The 22,981-nt window shown below is 45.3% G+C and overlaps 1 protein-coding gene across 2 annotated transcripts in view; it reads left to right on the top strand.

The window, feature by feature from the left end:
• Positions 1 to 272: 272 nt before the first annotated feature.
• The window catches only part of Intu (inturned planar cell polarity protein), a 71,590-nt gene continuing 48,881 nt past the window's right edge, over positions 273 to 22,981 (top strand). The window contains exons 1-2 of one of the 2 annotated variants that reach the window (XM_052180592.1): positions 273 to 523; positions 20,988 to 21,535. In XM_052180592.1, the coding sequence (XP_052036552.1) occupies positions 432 to 523; positions 20,988 to 21,535 (640 nt within the window). In that variant the 5' untranslated portion in view covers positions 273 to 431. Of the gene's footprint in view, positions 524 to 7,996; positions 8,191 to 20,987; positions 21,536 to 22,981 lie in introns of those variants that run through there. The other variant, XM_052180591.1, reaches the window with a different exon arrangement.

Raw genomic sequence — 22,981 nt, 5'->3', positions numbered from 1 at the left:
AGCCCCAGGGCAGGCGCATCAGTCCGGCAAGCATCTCCTCCTCTCTGGGCTCCTTGGTGGCCTCAGGTGACAGTATCCTTCCCTGGGGCGGCGTCTGGACACCCGTGTCCTAGGCTGGGGCCGCCTAAGGTAGGCAAATTTATGGTGAGGCGCGGAGCGCGCAATAGGCGGCGAGAGGGCGCCCCTGGAGCGCAGTTGCCAGAGTGGTTTCGGGGACGCCGGGCACAGAGAGGGGCCGCGCGTCACCCCGACCCTGGGAACCTGGGCGGCGTTCCCAGAACGCCCACCTGCCAGGACTGAGCGATCGCTCCCTCGGGCGATCCCCGGCTTACAGACCAACGGTGACACCCGAACACCCGTGCAGCCGAGCTGGGGACCCGCTGACACCCGCTGCCGCCCGAGGTTCGCCCTCGAGGCGGCTCCCTACGGGAATGTTTCAAGGGGGCGGCAGGACCAGCATCTCCAAGCCTGCGCCCCGCAACCTAGAGGACCTGGACTCGGTGCAGCGCGTCCTGCTACACAGGTCAGTGTGGCTCTGGGGATGCAACCAGGCTGGGCGCAGAGGCGGGGTTCGGCTAGGTGCTGGGCTCCTCTCCTGGAGTGGGTTCTGGGGAGACTCCGAGACTCTAGCCCAGTGCCAATAGGGAACGGACTCTAAGACACTTAGCTCTCTGTTGAGCCGCTCTGCACTTTCTGCATGGATTTTGGGGAAAGCTTTGCCTGGACTTTGTATGGAATTAGAAAGAATTTCTTTTTTAATAAATCTAATTTCGCCCCACCCTCTTAGCACCGCGGAACATTAACCGCACAGCACAGGCGTTCTCTTAAGGAAGAGAACCCCAACTTTCCATTAGCTTGTCCAACCCTATCTTTTACGCAAAATAGACGAACAAAGATTAAAACCCACGCCTATCGCAGGCGGTGAGTTTATTGGTGAGAAAAGAATCCAAGAGAACAAATTTGAATTGATGAGTGAATGGGCTAAACGCGTGGCAGTTAACACTGTTAACTCAGAAGGCCTGGCTTTAATGAGATATGACGGGAGGGGTACGCCAAGTAAATGAATTTCTCTTGAACACGATGTGGTAAGGGAGAGGAGGTTTACGTGAGTTCTGTCATCTGTAAACGTTTCAAGTGACCCTTTTAAGTCTTTGTACAAAACCATATGAATTGTAGGAAGCATGAGGGAGGAGGCAGCATTATGCAAAGGGTTTTAAAATTGGATTGCTTCGACTTGAGAGCTGGCTTCCGAAACTTGAAGCTTTCTGGACCCCACTCCCCGCCCCGCCCCCCACCACGCAAGACAGTTGTTGCCATGTAAACTGAAATATTGTCAACCCAGGAGCTAAATTCCCAAGGACGATTCCCCCTTGCGTTTGATAAGGTTGCATGCAGTTGAGGAGCGACCCTGAGTCATATTCACTGTAAACGCCATGAGGCTGGCCAACCTGGGTAGGAAATCTGTTTTAGGCACCGGACTCCAGTGCAACAGAATTTCTTCATATTTTTCTTGTTTGAAATGTCAAGCAGGAAAAAAAAATCCAAGCTTATTAACACAACTGGACTTCAAATCGAAAGCATAAGATCACCTGAATGAAGGAGAGGGGGCAGTTTATACTCTAACCCTCAAACTGAGGTGGTCATTTCAGAATAAGTACTTCTGGAATGCACCTGCTCAGCATTAGAATGAAAGGCCACTCCATCTGAGTTACAGATAATGCCCCCTTTGCTGGAGCACGGAATCTGAAGCTCTGTTTGTCAGTACCACGGTTGACTGATTTCTTCCTAACAGCATATGAAAATCTTTCTCAGCTTCTCATTGCATTGACTGTGTGTTCTATTAGTCAGTATTTTATTGTCATTTTGCATTTTCAAAACACCTGTTTAAGAGCTTGCCACATGTCAATTTCTCTCGTCCTTGGTGAAGGTATATTTTCCAACATATTCATCCTTTTAAATATCCTTTGCTTACACATATAAAGATTTGTATGGCTATAATAGAAAAACCTTGAAATCATATTCATCTGTCTATCCGAATTCTCATGAACTAGGTCAGTGCCTAATCTGAGTTTTAAAATTGTCTTAAAAACGTGTTTTGTGTTTTCCTTTTAGAAACATCTCTTGGGTGTGCAGGGAACCCAGTGGGTTGTGCACGCGCACTAGCACACACACACACACACACACTCAAAGATTTGAAAGTAGGAGGGTGGGAAACTCTACTTAGAAGTAGAGAAAGGGTCTTAGCAGGGAGGGGATGAGGCAGGATAACAGGGGGTGAAACAAACTAAGATTCATTACATGCATGTGAAACTGTCTAGAAATAAAAAGAAACAAATACCTTGTAAATCATCCACAAAGTTTCAGCAATTGCCTTAAAGAGACCATAGGAAACTCATATTAAAGGAAAGAATACAGTATTTCCTTTTATTTTTACATTTAAATGTAAAAGCTAGGCCTTCCAGGTGTTTGTTAGTGACTCCTGTGTTTTCCATTGCAAATATGGTTTTCAAAACCCACAGCACTGGATTGCTTTACAGTTGAGAAAGATCTAGAAGGAACACACCAGTACTGAAGTGACCATCACTGAGCAGTGAGCGGGGACTTCAGCTAGCCTGTTCTGATGAGGAGGTCTGTCAGGAGAAAGGCTTCAGAATGGTATCTGCCAATTAATTTTCCTTAAGCAAGCTAATGTTTTTGTTTGAAAATTAATATTTTTCAAACATTTTTGGACAGCGTATGCGCATGGCTGGTGAATTTAACATTCTTCTCAGAGTGCTATTTCTGGTGTAGAGCCACATAACTTGGCAATATAGTAACTTCTTCCACAACATGGGCAACGCCCACAGCAGAATGGTACTGTCATCACAGCAAGGCTCTATGAACACAAAGTCCTTTCAGACATAAGGGGTGGTGTTGGTCATTGTCCCCTGAGCTGTAAAACAAAGCACAGGTGGATGCCTATTCTTAGAGACTCCCAGAAACTCAGCAAAGTCAGTTTGTCTCATGGTTAATAATAACACGAGACGTCCAGCAAGGGTTCTGTGGATACCCAAGTCAGCAGACAGATAAAAATATTGCATGATCTAAAGTTCATACTCTTGTCAAGAGCAAAAATATGTGTATTCAAAATGTATCAAGTATCTAAAACTAAGTAAAGTATGCCCTATTGATTGACAGTCGTAACATAGTTTAACGCTTTGTATCTTTTTAAACTCTGGAAGTTAAAAAAAATAAATAATAATAAAATCGAAAGCTTAGGGAAATACAATGTAAATGTATACTTCTTTGTTTTTGTAAGCTCTGAGGCATTTGAATTTTAACACCACCACGTGGTGGGTAAATTATTAGTGCTGTCTTCACACAAGAAAACTTAGCTTTGCCCACATTTAATTTGTCCTTAGTTCTAGACTCAGAGCACACAAACCTCTGACCAAGGAAGGCATGGTTCTTCTGCACTGTCCAGCATTTGACTGTCACTGCAGGTGACTGCAGGTCGCTTCAGGTGATGGCAGTTGCCTTTCCTAACTCTCCTGTCTGCTCTTTGCTTCTTCCGTTTCTCTTCACCTGTAGACTGTGGCCATCAGTAATTCTCCAGGCTGCACATTCCTACAGTAGAGGCCTCCTTTCCTTCTGGCTGGCAAAATGGTTCACCAAATGCATTGTAATTTGTAAGTAGAGAGAGAGAATGAAGAAAAAAAATAGATGAATCAGGCCTGGTGCTCGAATGGTGTGTTATCGCCTCTAGCCACTGGATGTGCTACACCCAGTGGGAATAATATAATGCCCTTGTTGACTTTTGCAGAAGTGGGGAGTGAGGCCATGGTCTTGTGCCTGTTAAGCAAGCACCACCACTGAGCTACCTCAGTCCAGGCTGGCCTCTGGAGCCTCCTCTATGTTATTTTCTCATTTAAATGATCTTGCAACAGTTAAGTCCTATACAGAAACGGATTCCAGTTTCATTTGAGAAAATTAAAATTTCAGACTGTAAGTTCATTATATAAATTTGGCACGGCAGACGTGTCTTTTGTTATGATTTTATCTTAAATTTTGGAAAACTCCAAAATTTACAAAGTTAGAAAGTCATGATGTTTTAAATGATATTTATTTATCTAGCATCATTATAAAAAGTAATTATCTTAAGAACATTTTTAAATAACTATTATTAAGTGATGAAGTATTCTTCCTGTGTTCACATGTAAGGCAATATTGATTAGTTTCTAATAACACTCTATTGCATATAATTTTGTACTGTGGTTTGAATGAATACCACCCCTGTGGTCCTGTTTCCATTTGTCCTCCACTTCTAGCTTCTCCTGCTACTAAATAAAGAGCCTCCGGCCTGCTACTCTCATAAATATTTAATTATGTTCTTATCTGGCGTATTTTATGTCTGAATTGTATTGTTTGCCTGATTGAGATGGTAATCAATGGAAATAAGGACTTTGAATCTCCTAAGAATTCAACTAAACATTTTTAGGCTTCTATTTTTATACAGTCAAAAATAGAAAATGAGAATTATACCCCCAGTCTACATCTTTAAAGTTTTCTTGTGATTTCCATTTATTCAGCCCTTAGACTAATGAGGTATCACCACAAAGCCCTGAAAATGCCACCTTAATTTTCCTTCTGCATTCTTTCCCAACACATATAAGGATACTAAATACTAACAATGTTAGAAAAACTGTTTGCTGATACCACACACACCCCTGAATTAAATTAATAATAAAAAATCATTGTGGTTATGATGTATGTGGGTATGTACAAAAGATCAAGCAGGATAGTCTCTCTCTCTTTCTCTCCCCACCTCCCAGCACCGCCCCCTCCCCCCATCCCCTCCCCCTCCCCCACCTCCCCCCACCCCCAGTTTTCTTCCCTATCAGCTAACAGGTGGAACTTACTTAGCCAAGGAAGCTGATACACTGAGTAGCTAGTGCAATGAATTTGTCTTAGACAATATGCTTTTATGGGTATCTTTTATCCTTTTTTCTGTGATTTAAGTTTATGAAAAAAGAAAAGTTTAAAGAAGAAACAACCAGTCATCTCATATCTCCAGGAGACTGTCATTTGGTAGTATATATGCATACACATACATACATACACACATATAAATACAAACCACAAATATATTTGAGAGACAGCTATTCTCTAGCATGAATTTCATGGGATATTTGATTGAAGAACAAAGATACAGACAGACAGTAGAGATGTATAGAAAGCTACTGTGTCTTAGAGAGAAAAGTTGTATTTGAGCAAATGCATTATGCAGATGTATCAAGAGACTTCCGTAAGTCTCAAGAGTGGCTCAGTATGCAGACGATGCTTGCACTAGTTGCTTTATATGCATCAGTGCAAACTCCAGACTCCCAACAGCCCTGTGCAGCAGGGACTACTCTCTGGATTTAGAGAACAGGAAAGTGGAGCATGCAGAGACTGGTGTGCTGGGGGTAGCACAGATATGGATTCTGTAGAGAGCTTCAGAGACATGCCAACCGGGTTCAAATTCTCCAAGAGGGAGCAGTGGCAGAGAGCTCAAAAGGGACAGCCTTCCTGCTCCAAAGAAGCACACGACTCGGGTAAAGCTTAGGGCATCATTTACCAAGGCTGAAGAAGCATTCGGGGCCCTCACTTAAAATAAAGATTCAGGGGCTAGAGAGATGGCTTAAGGTTTAGAATACTTGTTCTTGCAGAGGACCCAGTTTAATTTCCAGAATCCACATGGTGGCTCACAACCATCTGTAACTCCAGTTCTAGGGGATCCAGCACTCTCTTCTGACCTCCTCAGGTAGCAGGCATACACATGGTGCATATACATACATGCAAGCAACATATATGTGTGTGTGTGTGTGTGTGTGTGTGTGTGTGAAAAGTAAATCTTAAAAATACAGACAAAAAGCCCAAAGATTTCAAAGGCCCTGAGTTCAATTCCCAACACCCACATGGTGGCTCACTTCTGTAATAGAATCTGATTCCTTCTTCTGGTGTGTATGAAAACAGAGCAATCCTATACATAAAATAAAAAATAAATATTTAGATAGGTAGGTAGATAGATAGATAGATAGATAGATAGATAGATAGATAGCACCATCCTGGTCTACATAGTAAGTTCCAGGCCAGCCAGGGCTACACAATGAGACCCTGTCCCAAATAAATACGTTAACAAACAAATAGCTAACTTATCAAACAGGTGCCTAAAGCACTTTTATTTTGCAATAAAATCTTGGGTATATTTTATTGTTTCAGATTATAGTGATGAAAGGTATACATATTTAAACAAAAATTAACTTTATTATGGAAAGTCCCCTTACAATGACCTCTCCCTGTCTGACAGTAAGCCATAAGACACTTGTCATCTCAGAAGGGCCCTGCCTCATCCCCAGGAGAAAGTAATGCAAAAGAATAGATACATGCAGGCATTACTGCATCTTCTGACTCAGCCTGTTAGCAGTGTGGCCTATGCGACTCCATTTCTAAAAGAACCCAAAAGGATGAACACGGTTTAGTTAAAGAGCTTCCAGATTGATGAGCGTGTGGAAGTGCTTGGAGAGAGAACACTGAAGAAAGCCCCTGAAACGCCATCCCTTTTCCCATACCTCACCCTGTGAGTATTTTTGTCTATATTCTTTGTAAGACGTACAGTAAAAGAGTAACTATAGAATTTTCCTGAATCTGTGAGTCGCTCAAATAGATTAGTCAAGTGCAAGGAGAATGTTATGGAACTCTTATTTTTTCAGGCAGTAGACAAGTTAAAAACAAGCCAGAGCTTGTGACTGCCATCTTAAAACACAGGGCAGTAAGGCGGTAGCAGTCTTGAGGAGTGATCCTCAACATGTGAGGGCTGAGTTTCAAAAGTACTGGATTGGATGTCCACTGGATTTCATGGACTCTGCTGATGTTCACTGGATGCTGTTGCTGTCCGCTGCTTGCTTGCTTGTGGGAAGAAGTCTCCATACCTTTTGAGATCACAGGCATCTTCTTTGGTGTTTTTTTTTTTTTCTAGACACAAAGTGATATGAGGAGGATAATTTAGCCATTGTAGCCTACAGTTGATAATCTTACTGAAACATAGTCACTGTTGTACTGTTGGCGGCCTGTCTTCTAAAAAGCCAGCTGCTATATGTGACTAGCAGATGTGTTGCATATACAATGTGCACACACCAGACAAAGGAAGGTTTACTACCAAGTGGGATGGAGCAAGATTGTGTGAGCTTTCCCCCACATAACCCAGAGTAATGTACAGTCTAGAATGTGTTGTTCAATTCTGGAACTTATCACCTAATACTTTCTCACCTTGGCTGATCTTGGAAAATGAAACCAGATAGAGAGATCCGGAGAAGTGACTCCTGAGGAGAAAATGTAGTGTACTGTCATGCTTAAATGTCATTTCTTGGTTGACTATGTCACCTACTAGCTTTATACCTGTTCTTAATTCACTAAGCCCAAGTTTTTAATTTAAATATGGAAAACTATTTACTTTGCTGTATGCAAATATTTAGAATGCATATAAATAGAGCCAGCAATGGATGACTCAATGATAGCTATTATGTAGGTTAAACATATTTGATGTAACTATTCATAAATCACAAATTAAAAAAAAATTGAGGTATTTGCATTAGCACCTAGAGGTGCATGAATGCAGAAGGTCTTTACCTCTAAGGCACTGTTTGCCAAAATAAAACTGTCAAAACCACAAACACTAGCCAAATGGAGCCTCTCCTTTTGAATCACAATTTTAAAACATAATAGAAAACAAGACGGTGTACAAACTGAAAATATGGAACGAAAAAAAGAAAAGGGAAAAAAGAATCTCTGCCTGGCTCTCCACCATATGGAAGACCATAGGGAAACGCTAAGAAGCGAAAGTTTGCAGAGCCTGTGAAAAGAGCACTTTTTGGCTCCCCAAAATGCTCCGCCTCTGTACTGGGACGCTTCCCCATCTCCCGAGCAACCGGCGCCCCAGCCAATCGAAGCTGAATACCTGGGTCACGTGGCCCGGCCTGGCAAAATGGCGGCGCTGGCGGGCTTTGGAGTCTGAGTTTCTACGCCCGACGAGGGGATGGCGGACCCTGCGAGGGGAGACTCGCGTGGGCGCCCGCCCGAGCTCCCTGGAGACCTGTCCTCACAGGAAGAGGAGGAAGGCGACTCCGACGCCGGGGCCAGCAGCGTGGGCTCCTCCTCAGCCAGCAGCGACACGTAAGGCTCCAGGAGACTGCGGGTCCTCTGTCCTGAGCCCGCACCACAGGGATGGGGCGCTGGCCCGCTTGCTGCGCTTTCCCGACAAGGGGGTCCCTGCCTCCTGGTGGGCTCTGTGCTGTGAAGAATCTCTGTGGTGCTCCTGAACCTTACCCTGTAGCACTGCCTTCTTACCTCACTGTGTCTTAAGACTCCAGAGCATTCTTTAAAATTTATTTTTATTTATTTTTTTTTATTATCTGTACCTGTGTGTCTCTGTGTGGGTATCTGCACATTAGTGCCCACAGAGGCCAGCAGAGGGTATTGGATCCCTGGAACTAGAGTTCCCCGGGTTGTGAGCCACCGTGTTGGTGCTCGGAACCGAACTCCAGTCTTGACCGAGAGCAGCAAACACTCTGCACCCTCAGACTCCTGAGTATTTACCGGGGAGAGACACCGTACACACACTGTATGAGCAACTATTTTATATTGAGGAGATGTTTTTTTCTCTTGTGGAAATGATAGCAGAAAGAGGAGCCTCACTGGCATCCAGACATCCTCTCTGGCTTCAGGATAGTCATGTGGTATTTTTCTATTCAACCCCAGAGTTTTTTATTCCAAGCCAGAATCCTTGGTAATAACATAAATGAGTTATTTTGAGTCACTGTGTTTCAATTCTTTTTGCCTCTGCCTCCCAGAGTGCTGGGATTACAGGCGTGCGCCACCACCGCCCGGCTGTATTTCAATTCTTAAGGAATCTATCCCTATTGGATTGGATTAAGGACCTCTTGGAAAAGCTACTGGTAGCTTACAGTGAATGATTGTCAGGGAAAGGATTCAGGCCACTGTGTGCCCAAACTCCATCCATAGCTTTAGGAGAACGTTTTATGTGCGGTTAGAACTAGCAGTTACAAATAATTGTGACCCTCTTCAACCAACAGTATGTAATACATTCTTTTTTGCCACTAAAAGTAAGGGGAAAACCTCTTAAATCCACTCTAGAAGCTTACTACAGAGAGATTCTATTCTTAAAACTTTGAACAAATGTAAGAATATCAACTTTGTAAGCTGTTGTTGTCATCTTAAAAAAATGATCTAAAATTTTGTGGTTTTAGATTCACGTGGCCGTTGCTGTGATAAGAAATTATGACCAAAGGCAACTTAGATCCCAGGTCAGGGTCCATTACGAGTGAAGGACTTCAAGGCAGGACCTGGAAGCAGGCCTGCTTTGCCATTCTTCATAGCAATACTTCCAATCTGAGACCCCACTTCACAGCCAGAGCTGCAAAGCAGAGAGCAGGGAGGGCAAGCACGCCCAGCCTGCTGTCTTACGTAGTTTTCAGACCACAGTGGCAGGGGACCTACATCAATTATCAATCTAGACAATCCCTTACATGCCCACAGATCCATCTGATTTAGGGCACTTCTGCAGTTGAGATTTTCTTCCTAGATAATTCTAGGTTGTATCAAGTTGGCGGTTAATACTAACCAGAACATGGCCATTTCACGGGTTTCCTGGAAGGAAATGGACATTTCGCAACCTTCTTGTGCAATGGAGGCCTTAGACTGAGTTCTCTTGCTTGATTTCTCCACATCATAGTCACACTTATCCTGGAAATAATTTGTACTGTTACTATGGACACAGAAACACTAACTCCTGATAGGGCATTCAGCATCCAGTGGGATTTTTCTTGAGAACCTTGTAGGAAAACCTGTATTTCATGGCCTACAATACATGAGTCTATGTGTTTATCAGTCATTTACCAGTCACTCCAAATATTCCAGTGTCCTTGTCCTGATAATACACCCTTATTGTAAAGTGTTCGGCTGGTTGTTTCCTACCAAAATTTAGGGTTTTTTGTCTGTCCCTTATCGGTATGTGTAAAATGAAGGGGAAATTGCGGACCTGCCTTGGGAAGGTTTTGTTCAAATACTTTGTTATAATATTAGGTATTCACTACCATAGCTACAGTTACAGTGCAAGCTGGGTCATCCTGCTCTGGGAAGAACCACTCCGCTGAAAGGCTTAGGGCCATGAATCTGAACCTTTCAAATTGGAGAGATAAGCCTTGCCTGTTACCCAGGAGGAGTCCATGAAGCATAGACAGAGAGACATATTCCATATCCTCAACTCTCAAGATTCCCGTTGCTGACTCACTCCTTTTGCAAGTCATCAGTTCATGCATGTTTGTAATCAAAATGCAGTTTGAGCTGCATATGATCATGTTAGTAAGTTTATTATTTTTGAGATGGAATTGCCTTAGGGTAACATTCTGCTAGGGTTTAAAAAATATTTTGTGTGTGCCTATATGTGCCTGTGTGTGTCCCTCTGTGTGTGTGTGTGTGTGTCTGTGTGCACATGTGTGCGTGCTTGTTCACAGTTGCCATGACACAGGTTTGGAGGTCAGAAGGCAACTTGGAAGAGTTGATTTTCTCCTCCCTCCCATGTGGTTCAGGGCATCCCACGAAGGTCATACACGTGCCCTCACTTGCAGAGGCATTTCTCTGACCCCAGGTTGTTCTTTTAGTCGATTTATTTTAGGCTTTGTAGGGTAGAGGGAGGTTTTAGACAGAAGATGCCGCTACATCTGAACCTGGCACATGGACATAACCTCAGGGAGGCTTCAGAGACAAAACTAACAAGAGGATTGGGTTAAGGGATCCACCGATTGCCTCAGGACTAAGATAATAAACCAGGCATTTCCTTAGCAGTGAAGCCAGGCAGGCGTCTTTGCTTTAGTGTACAGTTACCAGTTCATCGAAGCAACATTGATTTGCTATTGTGTTGGCCAGAAGCTGTCAATTTTATGACATCAGTCTTTAATTTTTGGAAGTGTTTTTTGTTGTTGTTGTTTTTGTTTTTGGGGGTTTTTGTTTTGTTTGTTTGTCATTGTTAGTTTTAAAACTAGGGCAGAGGGGCACAAAGAGGGGTGCCTGTGAAATAGATTGTAGCCAAGAAACTTCTACCTAAAATAAGATTGGCTAGAGAAGAAAGCAAATACTTCCTTTCCATGCCTGAGGCTTTCAGTCCCTTTACTGAGGCATATGTGGAAACCTTCACTTCATCCATCCATCCATCGGCGTGGCGCATTGTGTCTCACCCAGATGTCTCTCCAGATGTGTGAGACCGTGTATTGTGTCTCACCCAGATGTCTCTCCAGATGTGTGAGACCGTGTGGTCCCTCTCTCACTTGCTTTCTGCCACTTTAGGTGGCTTTGTATTTTCCAGAGTTTTGAAAAGGTGCAGTGTTTAGTCTCTTTTATCTTTTTTTTTTTATTTTGCTACTATTGTAGTTTACCTCCCCCCTCCCCCCTCCTCCTTTCTCTCCCCCCCCTTCTGAGTACAATTCCATTGCCTGTCTAGATAAGTACTTCCCTTTTTCTTGGGTTTTGACTTGAACAGGAGTGACTTATGGGATCATATTCATGGTGCCATATTATTATTATACTCTGTTTGGAGTTCTCCTTTTCTCCTGTTCTGAACCCTGGATTTCTTTTAATTAGTTCTTTTATAAACTCATGTGGTTTAATAAGATGAGGAACATGGAAGTGGGTCAGTGCTGAGAAGGGCCATTCCCAGCTGCCACCTCACGCCACTTGTAGTTCAGTGTATTAAAGGGAACTCTCTCCCTTGCCTTCCCTCCATCCTGTCGCCATGGTCTTGGTTTACATTTTTAGACTTGACTGTTGTGCGCACACCCTGGACTGTACCCCAGTCCTCACTCTCTCCACACTGCCTTACTGCGAGGGCTTGCCTCTCGTCTCTCACATGCTCCGCTCCCTGGGAGTGGGCGCTCGGCACCCCTAACAGATCTGAAGCTCCGCCTCTGTTTCCAGGCATTCTCCCATCTGGCTGCAAGCACTTACTTTCTCAAGCACAGTTCTAAAGACTGGAGAGATGAACCAGATATAGTAGTGCACACCTTGGATCCCTGCACCTAGAAGGCAGAGGCAGGAGGATCTCTGTGAGTTCAAGGCCAGCCTGGTCTACAAAGTGAGTTCCAGGACAGCAGTGCTACACTGGGAGACCTTGTCTTTAAAACCCAAAACAACAACAAAAAAGATTGAAAAAATGGTTCAGTAATTAAGAGCATGGCCATGTACTGTTCTAGAGGAAGACTGAGTTTGATTTCTAGTACACAAGGAAACACACACACACACACACACACACACACACACACAATTTTCCTCCCCATCAATGATCTCTTTTTGGTTTTCTGGATTCTATTGTCACTCCAAATTAAGCACACAGATTTAAGATTTGTCACTATTATCCATAAGATCAAGCAAGTTAACATTCCAGTCTCAAGGGGAAGATGTTCATGAATTCCTACCCCGAACTGAGGTACTGTGGATGGTTGATGGCCTCTGCAAAACGGTGTGGTCCCTAAAGAGTGTACACCTCCAATGTATGGCCCCATATCCAGGAATAGGTAGTAGCACTACTGGTCTTGATGAATTCTTTAAATAATAAGAAGACAAAATTGTAGGGATTCCAGTGAGGATTGATCTGGGAGCTGTTAGTAGGAGATGTTGGGGTGAATATGGTCAAAATAAAGTTAAGTGAAATTGTCAATAATAAAAGTATTTAAATCTTTAAAAGACAACACCATTGTAAACCATGTTTCCTGCTCTACTCAAAAGCTCAGCGGCTCCCCATCCTTAGCTTCCCTAGGATAACTTTGAAAGTTCCAAGTTTAGTTCATCTTTGTTATGTGTGTAGTAGATGTATATAGGTGTGTATGTGCCCTTGTCTTCATCAAGACCAGTGGTGGACATTGGGTGTCCTTACCTATCAGAAAGGGTCACTCACTGAACCCAGAGGCAGGCTGGCAGTCAGTAAACCCCAGTGATGCTGAGGTTCTGTGGTGATTTGAATAGAAATGGCCCACGTAGAGCAACAGTGTCAACCAGCCAGACCTCCACTTCCATCCCGGCACTCCCAGGTCTGGACCACCAACCAAAGAGTACACATGGAGGGACCCATGGCTCCAGCTGCATATGTGGCAGAGGATGCCCTTGTTGGATATCAGTGGGAGGAGAGGCCCTTGGGCCTGAGGGTGTTCCATGCCCCAGTGTAGGGGAGTGCCAGGGCAGGCAGACGGGAGTGGGTGGGTTGGCTGGGGGGTAGCACCCTCATAGAGGCAGGGGGAAGGGGAACGGGATACCGGGTTTCTGAAGGGGAGACCCAGAAAGGGGAAAATATTTGAAATGTAAATAAAGAAAATATCCAAGTAAAAAAAGAATATAGTCTACTAGTATACTGTAAAAAAAAAATCGTGTGTACCACTAAGGAAAATATATTTTCTATTAAAAAAACATAACAAAGAAATGGCCCACATAGACTCATGTGTTTGAATGCTTGGCCCATAGAGGGTGGCACTCTTAGGGGGTGTGGTCTTATTGGAGGAAGTGTGTCAGTGTGGGATGGGCTTTGGGGTCTCCTATGATCAAGTGATACCCAGTGTAGCACCGCTTCCTTCTGCTGCCCTCGGATCCAGACCTAGAACTCTCAGTTCCTTCTGCACCATGTCTGCCTGCGCTCTGACACGCTTCCCACCGTGATGACAATGGACTGAACTTCTGAAACTGTAAGCCAGCCCCAACTAAATGGTTTTCTTCATAAGAGCTGCCTTGGCCATGGTGTCTCTTCAGGGCAATGGAAACCCATACTAAGACAGGTTGGAAGCCTGAGTGGCCATACCATCTCCTCCACAATCCCTGTGGATTCAAATTCAGGTCCTCACTGAACCATCTTTCCCCCCAGAACCCAGCTTCATTTTCTAAGCTACCTGTGTTCCTACTGCACTGACAATGTCTACACACTCTCTCATACCTGCAGCTTTATACACCTTGATCCTTGGGTTTGAAACCCCTTTTCTTTCTCTACTTGTCAAAATCGCTGAAGAGCCTCACTCAAATGCTACCTTTTCCTAGATCCTCACTGGGCTCTTCTGAGTTTGTCTGCCTTTTACCCTCTAGTAGTAGTAATAGTAGTAGTAGTTGTTGTTGGTGGTGTTGTTGTTGTTGGTGGTGGTGGTAGTGGTGTGTGTGTGTGTGTGTGTGTGTGTGTATGTGTATGTGTATGTGTTTACTGTAGTGTAGTTAGCTATTTGATTAGCTCTCTGAACCAGCTGATATCTTCAAAAGTATGGTAAGGCTAGTCTCAGTGACCTGTTGTCTATAATCTTGACAACTCTGGAGGCTGAGGCAGGAGAATTGCAGTTCTAAGCCTAGCTTGGGCCACATAGCAAGATTTCATCCCAAAATGAATAAAATAAAAGTGCAATAAAGCCTTAGCATAGCATACATGTGTGGCTGATCTGTGATTTTTATTCTGCCAGTATTGGATTACAATCTACTTTAGCAGTATATAGGTGTGCCCCGTCAGCTGCAGGGTGAGAGGTGAGAGTGGGATCCTTAGGAGCAGAGCTGCAGTTGTGGTACAGAAATTAGACTACATGCTGTGAGTTCTCAGTCATGGGTTCAGCTACTCCCTCCCGCTGTCTTCTCTGACATGCTTTCTGTTGTTCCCATGGTGACTGAGGCTAGTAGAGCACCAGCCCATCTGAGGTTGCCACATCCAGGCATATAGGATGACGGATTTCAGAAGTGAAATCCAGATGGTCTCAGGAGACAGAGAACCAAGAAGACAGAAAAGGTTAGGCAGCCTGGTGCCCGCTGAACGTGTACCAGAGCTCTCCATACTAAGCTCAGGGTGTAGTAGCCCCTTGTCGCACTACTGCAACAGTATACCTGATAACTTAAAGAAGGAAGGCTGTGTTTGCTTTATAGTTTGAGGGTGCCGTCCATCATGAACAGGACATTACAGTAGCATACCCTTGGGGCAGCTGGTCTAGTTGCACACAGGGCCAAGGATCAGAGATCAATGGATGTTCAGCTGTCTTCCTCCTCCATGTTCAGTCCAAGACCCCAGCTCATGGAACAGTGCCACTCACATTTCCAGTAGGTGCTTTTACATCAGTTAACCGAATGCAGACCATCCCTCATAAGCGTGCCCAGAGGCTAGTCCAATATAGATAGCCAGTCCCAGCTATGACAGAGACTTGTCCCCTACCTGACTCTGGCTCCTGTTGTGTTCTGAATATGAAATGTCCCCTACAGGCTCATGTCTTTAAACATGTGGTCCCCCGATGGTGATGCTATCTGGGTTGACTATAGAATCTTTAGGAGGAGACCTGCCGGAGGAAGTCCGTCATTGCAGGTGGGGTCCTGAGGTTGTGGCGTGGCCCTGTTTGCCTCTGCTTCCTGTGTGCACATGACGTTTGATCAGTTTGCTCCCTGCTCCTGCCTCCACACCTTGCTTCCTGTTGCCATGCCGTCCCAGTCTGATGGGCTCTGTCCCCCTGGAGCTGTGACCTTTCTCCCTTAAGGTCACACCTTGTCAGGGTGTTTTCCCACAGCAACAGACTGGATCTAGGGCTGACCCGCATCACGCTGGCAAGTGAGATTAGCCATCACCCATATCACCCCATCACTTTGTCTTCTACTCTGTGTAGTTCTTTTCTGTGCCTAAAATTGTCCTGCTGTTATGCCTGTTAGTGTCACATAACTACATGGTGACTGCTTTGGTAAAATGCCGTGTACTTTCAAGAGGAGGAGGATGTAATTCTTTGGGATGGTGAAAATGTCTGTCTTCCTTAAATGAGGAAGTAGGAGGGTCAGGCTCTATACTGCGTGGCTCTCCTTGCAGTGGTTAAGGAAATTGCCATGCTGTTTCAAATGAAAAAAAAATAATTCTGGCATTAATGCAAATGAAGACCTAACTTTCAGAAAGGGGAAATAAAAGGGCTCCCATGAACCTAAGGATTTTGGAATGCTTTAGGAGTTGAGAACTAGTAACATTATCTTAAGTCCATTTCCTTTGACATATTATGGTACAACTCTAAGTGAATGTGCTGATTTTCACATTGGCAAATCTTCCCCTGGGCAGGGTGCTGCTCCTGTATACATGATCACTGAGGGTCTTGGAAACCACTCAAATCACCTTTAGACCCGTAAACAGCCTGTAAACCTAAGGTTGTTTCTGATTAGGAAAAGATAAAATAAACAACGGTGGCGTTCACATGAAACATTATGTAGTGAGGACCTCCTGGCTTGTACCATGGAAGTCCCAGAGGTGTTAACAGTGCACTACCGCCGACTCCTGAGACCCATGGGCTACACAAATGTGAACTGAAACAGCTAGACTTCATTGAGAGAAGTTTTGACTTGCAGAAGTTGCAAGGGTGCTCCTTGTCCTCTGTGAAGCCTGCCCTGTCTGATGTTAACATCCTACACAGCTGTTACTCTTGTCAGGAAGAAGTTAACGTCGGTCTGAGCTGGCTCCAGCGTTGGTCTGGATGTGACCGCTCTTCTATTACTGTTCTCTTCTGCTTCCAGGATTCCCCTGGCGTATCAGGTTGTCCCCGTCATCAGTTCGTCTTAATCCCCTGTGGTTCGTGACAGTTTCTCAGCCCATGCCTGGTCTCCTAGCATCCATCTCTGGGTTAGGGTGATGTCTGCCCTGTACCCTGTTCTGTGAACTCCAATTATGAAGTTCTTTTCTTTTGCTCCCTAACCCTCTCCTGCCATTTATCCTTCATGCCTCTGTCTTTTACCCACCATATCACCATCCTGGGTTCTTTCTCAGCTTCTCTTCCTCACAAAGCAAAGGTATTTTTTTTTAACTTTGATCTTGTTTTGTTTATCAGTATTGTGTATATTTGCCGGTGTGTGTATACAACTACTTACGTGCCATGTAGCATATGCGGAGAACAAAGAACAAGTTTGTAGAGTCTGTTCTCTCCCTCTGCGTTGTGGGTGCCAGGCATTGAACTCATGCCGTCTGGCTTGGCTGGTTTATCTGCTCGGTGGTCTTGAATGTCGCAGAGATGTGTTTTCATTTACCAAGTGGCCGGTCTTGTGTATTTGCCACATGGATCTTTAAAGCATAACCGAAAGGTGAATTCATACCCAAATTATAACAATTCAGATGAACCAGCCTTGTAGCTCGCAAATGAGAAAGTACTCTTGAATCTAATATGAAGAGCATGGCAGACTGCAAGGAGAAGATGATAAGACAGAAAAGCCACTCACTGTTGACGTTGGTATGAACCTCTGTTATTAGGGATCAGTCACTTCTCAGCACTGTGACAGGTTAGTTAAGGGAGAAAGGGTTTATTTTGACTTCCAATTCCAAAGACATTGTTTCTTGGCTCTGTGTCTGGGCCGGTGGGGAACAGTACATGATGGAGAGGAAGCTGATCACCTCATGGCAGCCATGACGAGAGGGCACAGAACATAGTTTGAGAGCATGCTCCTAGCAACCCCTTCACCTCAGAGCCCTGCCATCTGAGTCCATCAGGGGATGGCACCCTCATGGTCTCCCCCCTCTCTCTAGTCCACTGCTTCGCAACAAACATTATTACATCAGTGTTTTGGGAACACTTAATAGGCAGATCACAGTGAAACCTGATCCTACTGTCCACAGTGTGCCAGTGAGGATCCTACTGTCCATCCACAGTGTGCCAGTGAGGACCCTACTGTCCATCCACAGTGTACCCAGTGAGGACCCTACTGTCCATCCACAGTGTGCCAGTGAGGACCCTACTGTCCATCCACAGTGTACCCAGTGAGGACCCTACTGTCCATCCACAGTGTGCCAGTGAGGACCCTACTGTCCATCCACAGTGTGCCAGTGAGGACCCTACTGTCCATCCTCAGTGTGCCAGTGAGGACCCTACTGTCCATCCACAGTGTGCCAGTGAGGACCCTACTGTCCATCCTCAGTGTGCCAGTGAGGACCCTACTGTCCATCCACAGTGTACCCAGTGAGGACCCTACTGTCCATCCACAGTGTGCCAGTGAGGATCCTACTGTCCCCAGTGTACCAGTGATGATCATACTGTCTGTCCACAGTGTACCAGCGAGGATCCTACTGTCCCCAGTGTGCCAATGAGAACTGTTGATCATTTGTTGCCTAAAGGCTTACAATAGGTACATAGTTATTTGGAATCTCAAGAACAGAGCTGCAGTGTTCATGGTTGAGCACTGACTTGTGTGAAGATAGAAGGTGAGGCTGAATTGGCCAGTGTACGTGGCTGGTGACCTGTGGTCAGTGATGCTGGGCATCTAAAAGGATGCTAAGTTTGGGGGGCCAGCTAGACCAGTGAAGCATCAGTTGTGATGTTCTGAGACATTTGTGTCCCTTTTTCATACACTTGAAAATTTTGTGTTACTAATCAGCTGTACAGACCAGGGCAGTACTGGGATGTTGTACTTTGGAGACTCATTTTTATGGTATTCAGAAATCAGTATTTGACAAAAATTGAAGTTAAAGAACTTAAGTAATAATACTTAAGATATAAACACTTATAAACACTTAAGAAAGCAGAGCCAGGCGGTGGTGGCGCACGCCTGTAATCCTAGCACTCTGGGAGGCAGAGGCAGGCAGATTTCTGAGTTCGAGGCCAGCCTGGTCTACAGAATGAGTTTCAGGACAGCCAGGGCTACACAGAGAAACCCTGTCTCAAAAAAAAAAAGAAAAGAAAGAGAAAGAGAGAGAGAGAGAGAGAGAGAGAGAGAGAGAGAGAGAGAGAGAGAGAGAGAGAGAGAGAGAGAGAGAAAGAAAGAAAGAAAGAAAGAAAGAAAGAAAGAAAGAAAGAAAGAAAGAAAGAAAGAAAGAAAGAAAGCAGAGAAAACTTTTCTGTTTCTGTTTGGTGAACGATTAGAACACAGATTACATGGCCTTTCTCAACCTGTGGCTCATGACTTTTTCACAAGAGTCACCTTAAAAAAAATCAAAACCACAGATACTTACATTATAATTCATAACAGTACCAAAATTACAGTTATAAAGTAACAATGAAAATAATTTTCCGGTTGAGGTGGGGGTTCACCACAGCATGAGGAACTGTACTAAAAAGTCCAGGTATTATGAAGGCTGAGAACCACTGGAGTGCACCCTTTCCCACCGGAGTGCTCGTCCTACGGCTCTCCCCACATCTTGGCTTCACAAGGAGACAAGTGTCCCTTTACAGACTGGCAGCTCAGAAGGCAGGCTGACTAAGTCCAGACAGGACAGAGTGGGCAGCAATTGCTCATGGACGCTGTCGTTCTCTGATGCTGTTTCAATAGCCTTAGTGGCAATAATTTGGGTCAACAGCCAGCTTCCCATCTGCCCTCTTTATAGCTACAGGATGAGTTATGTAAAGTGTTGGCTTGCGTTTCTTACTATTACTGCTAATGAGGAGTTGTGCAGGAATTATAGGGTTATAGCCCCGCTCATCATGAACTATGATTATAGCTGGTGTGATTCAGCCATGGTTGCGGTTTATGGAAAGATGACGGCTGCTTTTCTGAAAATTGTTATCTGGACAAAGTATGTGATACTTAGGCTCATTGTGGCCTGAAGCAGTCCTAAATACACACCATGCACATAGGATGTTTTCACACAACTGGCTACTGTGCGTGTGATCACACTTTCAATGCCTAATGTGAATTCTGAGATATCCAAAGTGAGCTATCACTGCCCAGGGGATGCATTTGTGTGTGTGTGTGTGTGTGTGTGTGTGTGTGTGTGTGTGTGTGTGTGTGAGAGAGAGAGAGAGAGAGAGAGAGAGAGAGACAGAGAGAGAGAGAGACAGAGAGGCAGAGACAGACAGACAGACAGACAGACACATACACACACACACACACACACACAGAGAGAGAGAGAGAGAGGATGAGAATGTGCATGTTTGTGAATGTGGGTGTGCCCAGGTGTGCACAGGGAGGTTGGAGGTAACACACACGGTGGTCCCTAGTGGACTCTGTCTTACTTTGTGAGTTAGTCTTTCACAGAGCCTGGCACTCACCCCTTGAGCCGGACGTGCCATCACGCTGTCATGTGAGGCATTTTTCTGGGGAGACACACACTTACATCTCTACTCACCCCAGAAGGGGACCCCATGGTAGACTGGAGAGCAGCAGGTGACCTGGAGTGAGGTTTCGTTGGGGTCACTAATGGGAGTTAGGAAGGGGTTAATTACAAGGGCCAGGGACAGCTCCAAAGCAAGTGTGCCACTCCAGCCCTGGTGAAGTTTGGAAGCCTTAGAGCCCTCTGCACAGCCTGTGGCCACTTCCACGTGCCCAAGAATCTACTCTGTGCAGCTGCTGACTAGGGCCTCTCCCTAGCAGTTTGTGCGTTTCCTGTAAGGCTAGGCCTTCTAGAATTTTCAGGTTTCTTACTTCCCCAGGCATGTGACATTTTCTTTATCTCCAGTGAGAGGGAAATCTTGGAGCCTACTCTTCCTTCCTAGAGGGAACATTTCAATTCAGGGGACACTGCTAGCCAATGTCCTCCCTCAGCCTGGCTTTCCTGTGTGTGCGGGGCATCTGGGCCCAAGCCCGCCAGGCTGTGTAGCAGGCGCTCTCGCACCTCCGGATGAATGCAGCGAGCGTCTTCCCAGCCTCTGAAGTGGTTTGTGGTTGTGGTTTTGTATTACTTTTGTCTTTCGAGACAGCCTCGCCCTGTACCCTGGAACTCACTGTGTAGCCCAGGCTGGCCTTGAATGCATGGCAGTCCTGCTGCTTTGTTTTCCCAAGTGCTAGAACTACAGGTGTGAGTCTGAATTAGTTTTAGTTTTTAAAATACAGCCCTATACATTATAAGAAAGGTTTCTCTCCTCCCCTCCTCCTCCCCCACCCCTTTATTGGTTTCTTTGGTATCACTCTGACTGCTTAAAATCCTACACCCCCTCCTCCATCTCTGCTGCCAAGACTGCTCCTCCTCCACAGGAGGGTGACCACTCAGGCGCCTTTTCTCTCTCCCACAGTGATGTGGAGCCTGAGTGGCTGGACAGCGTGCAGAGGAACGGAGAGCTGTTCTACCTGGAGCTGAGTGAGGATGAGGAGGAGAGCCTCCTCCCGGAGCCCCCGGCTGTGACCCACGTGAACCACGTCAGGTTCAGTGAGAAGGAGGTCATCATCGAAGAGGACGACGCCAGAGAGAGAAAGAAGTGCGAGCCCAAGCTCAGGCGCTTCACCAAGATCCTGAAAAGCAAAAGCCTTTTACCTAAGCGGCACCACAAGAAGAACAGCAGTAGCCATGGGCCCGTGTCCATCCTGAAGCATCAGCCCACCCAGAAGACCGGAGTCACCGTGCAGCAGCGGTACAAGGATGTGACTGTCTATATCAACCCCAGAAAGCTAACGGCCGTCAAGGCCAGGGAGCAGGTCAAACTCCTGGAAGTGCTGGTGGGAATCATCCACCAGCCCAAGAGGAGCTGGAGAAGGAGCGGCAAGCAGGCCGAAGGAGAGAGGCTCGTGGTGCACGGCCTGCTGCCAGGAGGCTCTGCCATGAAGAGCGGTCAGGTCCTGGTTGGTAAGTGCTGCAGCCAGCTCCCCTCCTGGCCTTGTTTGCAGAGATATGTGAGGGGCGGAGCCTGTGAGCCATGGGGTGGAAGACAGAATTTTCAGTCTCCCAGTCAAGTGGGTACTATGGTATCCCACATGCCCTGGTCTTAAAACAGTGGCTTCCAAGCACCAACGACACATGCCTCTAGTCCAGACTGGCAAGCAATCCAGTTAATCTTCGAGTTTTGAATAATATAATTTTATTTCATCTTGCTTGTTTGCTACAAGAAGAAAGTAAGTTGATTATACAGTGATCATTCAGGCGGTAACAGCTGTATCCAATAACACGATACAAAATATGTAATTTATGAATAAAAATACTTTTAAATTGCATGTTTGCACTTGAGGACACCAAGTTCTTGGACTGACTGTAGACTGTTTCAGCTGACCCTCTCAGGGACAGTGCTTTTATACATAAGCTCCTTTGTGAAGGCACTTGTCTGACGTCGCCCACAAGTTTTGAGCAGAAAAATACAAGTTATTCTGAACATTTTGAGCATTTTTGCATTGTTGATTCTAAGCTACACAATATAATGTATGGGCTAGCTAGCAACTTTATTCTACTTTATAAAGAGATAATCAAATGTGAAAATATGTTCTTTCTTGTAGTTGTTTATTTATTTGTGCCTGAGCACACGCTCCCGGACATGTGCGGAGGTCAGGGGACGGCCTGTTAGAGTGTGTCCATCCTACGTCCAGGCCTCAGCGCACCAGGCTTGTTGGCAAGTGCGTTTCCCCACTGAGCATCTTTCTGCCCTGGAAAATACATTCTTAAGGAAACTGCAAACTTGTAATCATCCTAAAAGTTCCAGTCCTCTCAGTGTACCCGGCTTAAGGCAGGAATTTTAGAAACATTTTAAACCGTGTCTGGCCTGAAGTCTAAATTTTATCGTTTGTTCATCGAGTCAGAACATATCGGAGCTCACGCTAAGTGCCAGGCAGGCAAATGACGATATGGCAGTCATGCAAAGGAGCTCACGTAATAGTGGAGGAAGCATATCAGAAATAGGCAGTGTCACAGCGGGACAGACTCCATGACAGAGCGTCACACAGGTAATCCTCCAGAGACAGTCTGAAGGGTGTCTGTGAGGGCATGGGTTCCAAAATGCATCTCCACATCGTTGTGCAGTGAGGTGTGGTCTAGTCAAGGCAGCAGGCATCCAGTCCACTGGGAGACCCTGTCTCCAGGCAGGAAGGCAGAAGGTGATGAAGGAAGACCGCCAACTCCTTGTTCTGGCCTCTGCATGTACATTGGAACAATACCTACACACCTGTGCTTGTCACACACACACACACACACACACACACACACACACACGATCACAGTACTCATGGGAAAAAAGACCACATGAGGGAGGTAGAGCACTGAATTCTGAGAAAAGGATTTACCTTCCAGTGTGTCCTGTGTCCGCAC

The sequence above is a fragment of the Apodemus sylvaticus genome, chromosome 4 (genome assembly GCF_947179515.1).
Source record: "Apodemus sylvaticus chromosome 4, mApoSyl1.1, whole genome shotgun sequence".
Taxonomy (NCBI): domain Eukaryota; kingdom Metazoa; phylum Chordata; class Mammalia; order Rodentia; family Muridae; genus Apodemus; species Apodemus sylvaticus.
This window is presented reverse-complemented; position numbering and strand designations above follow the sequence as displayed.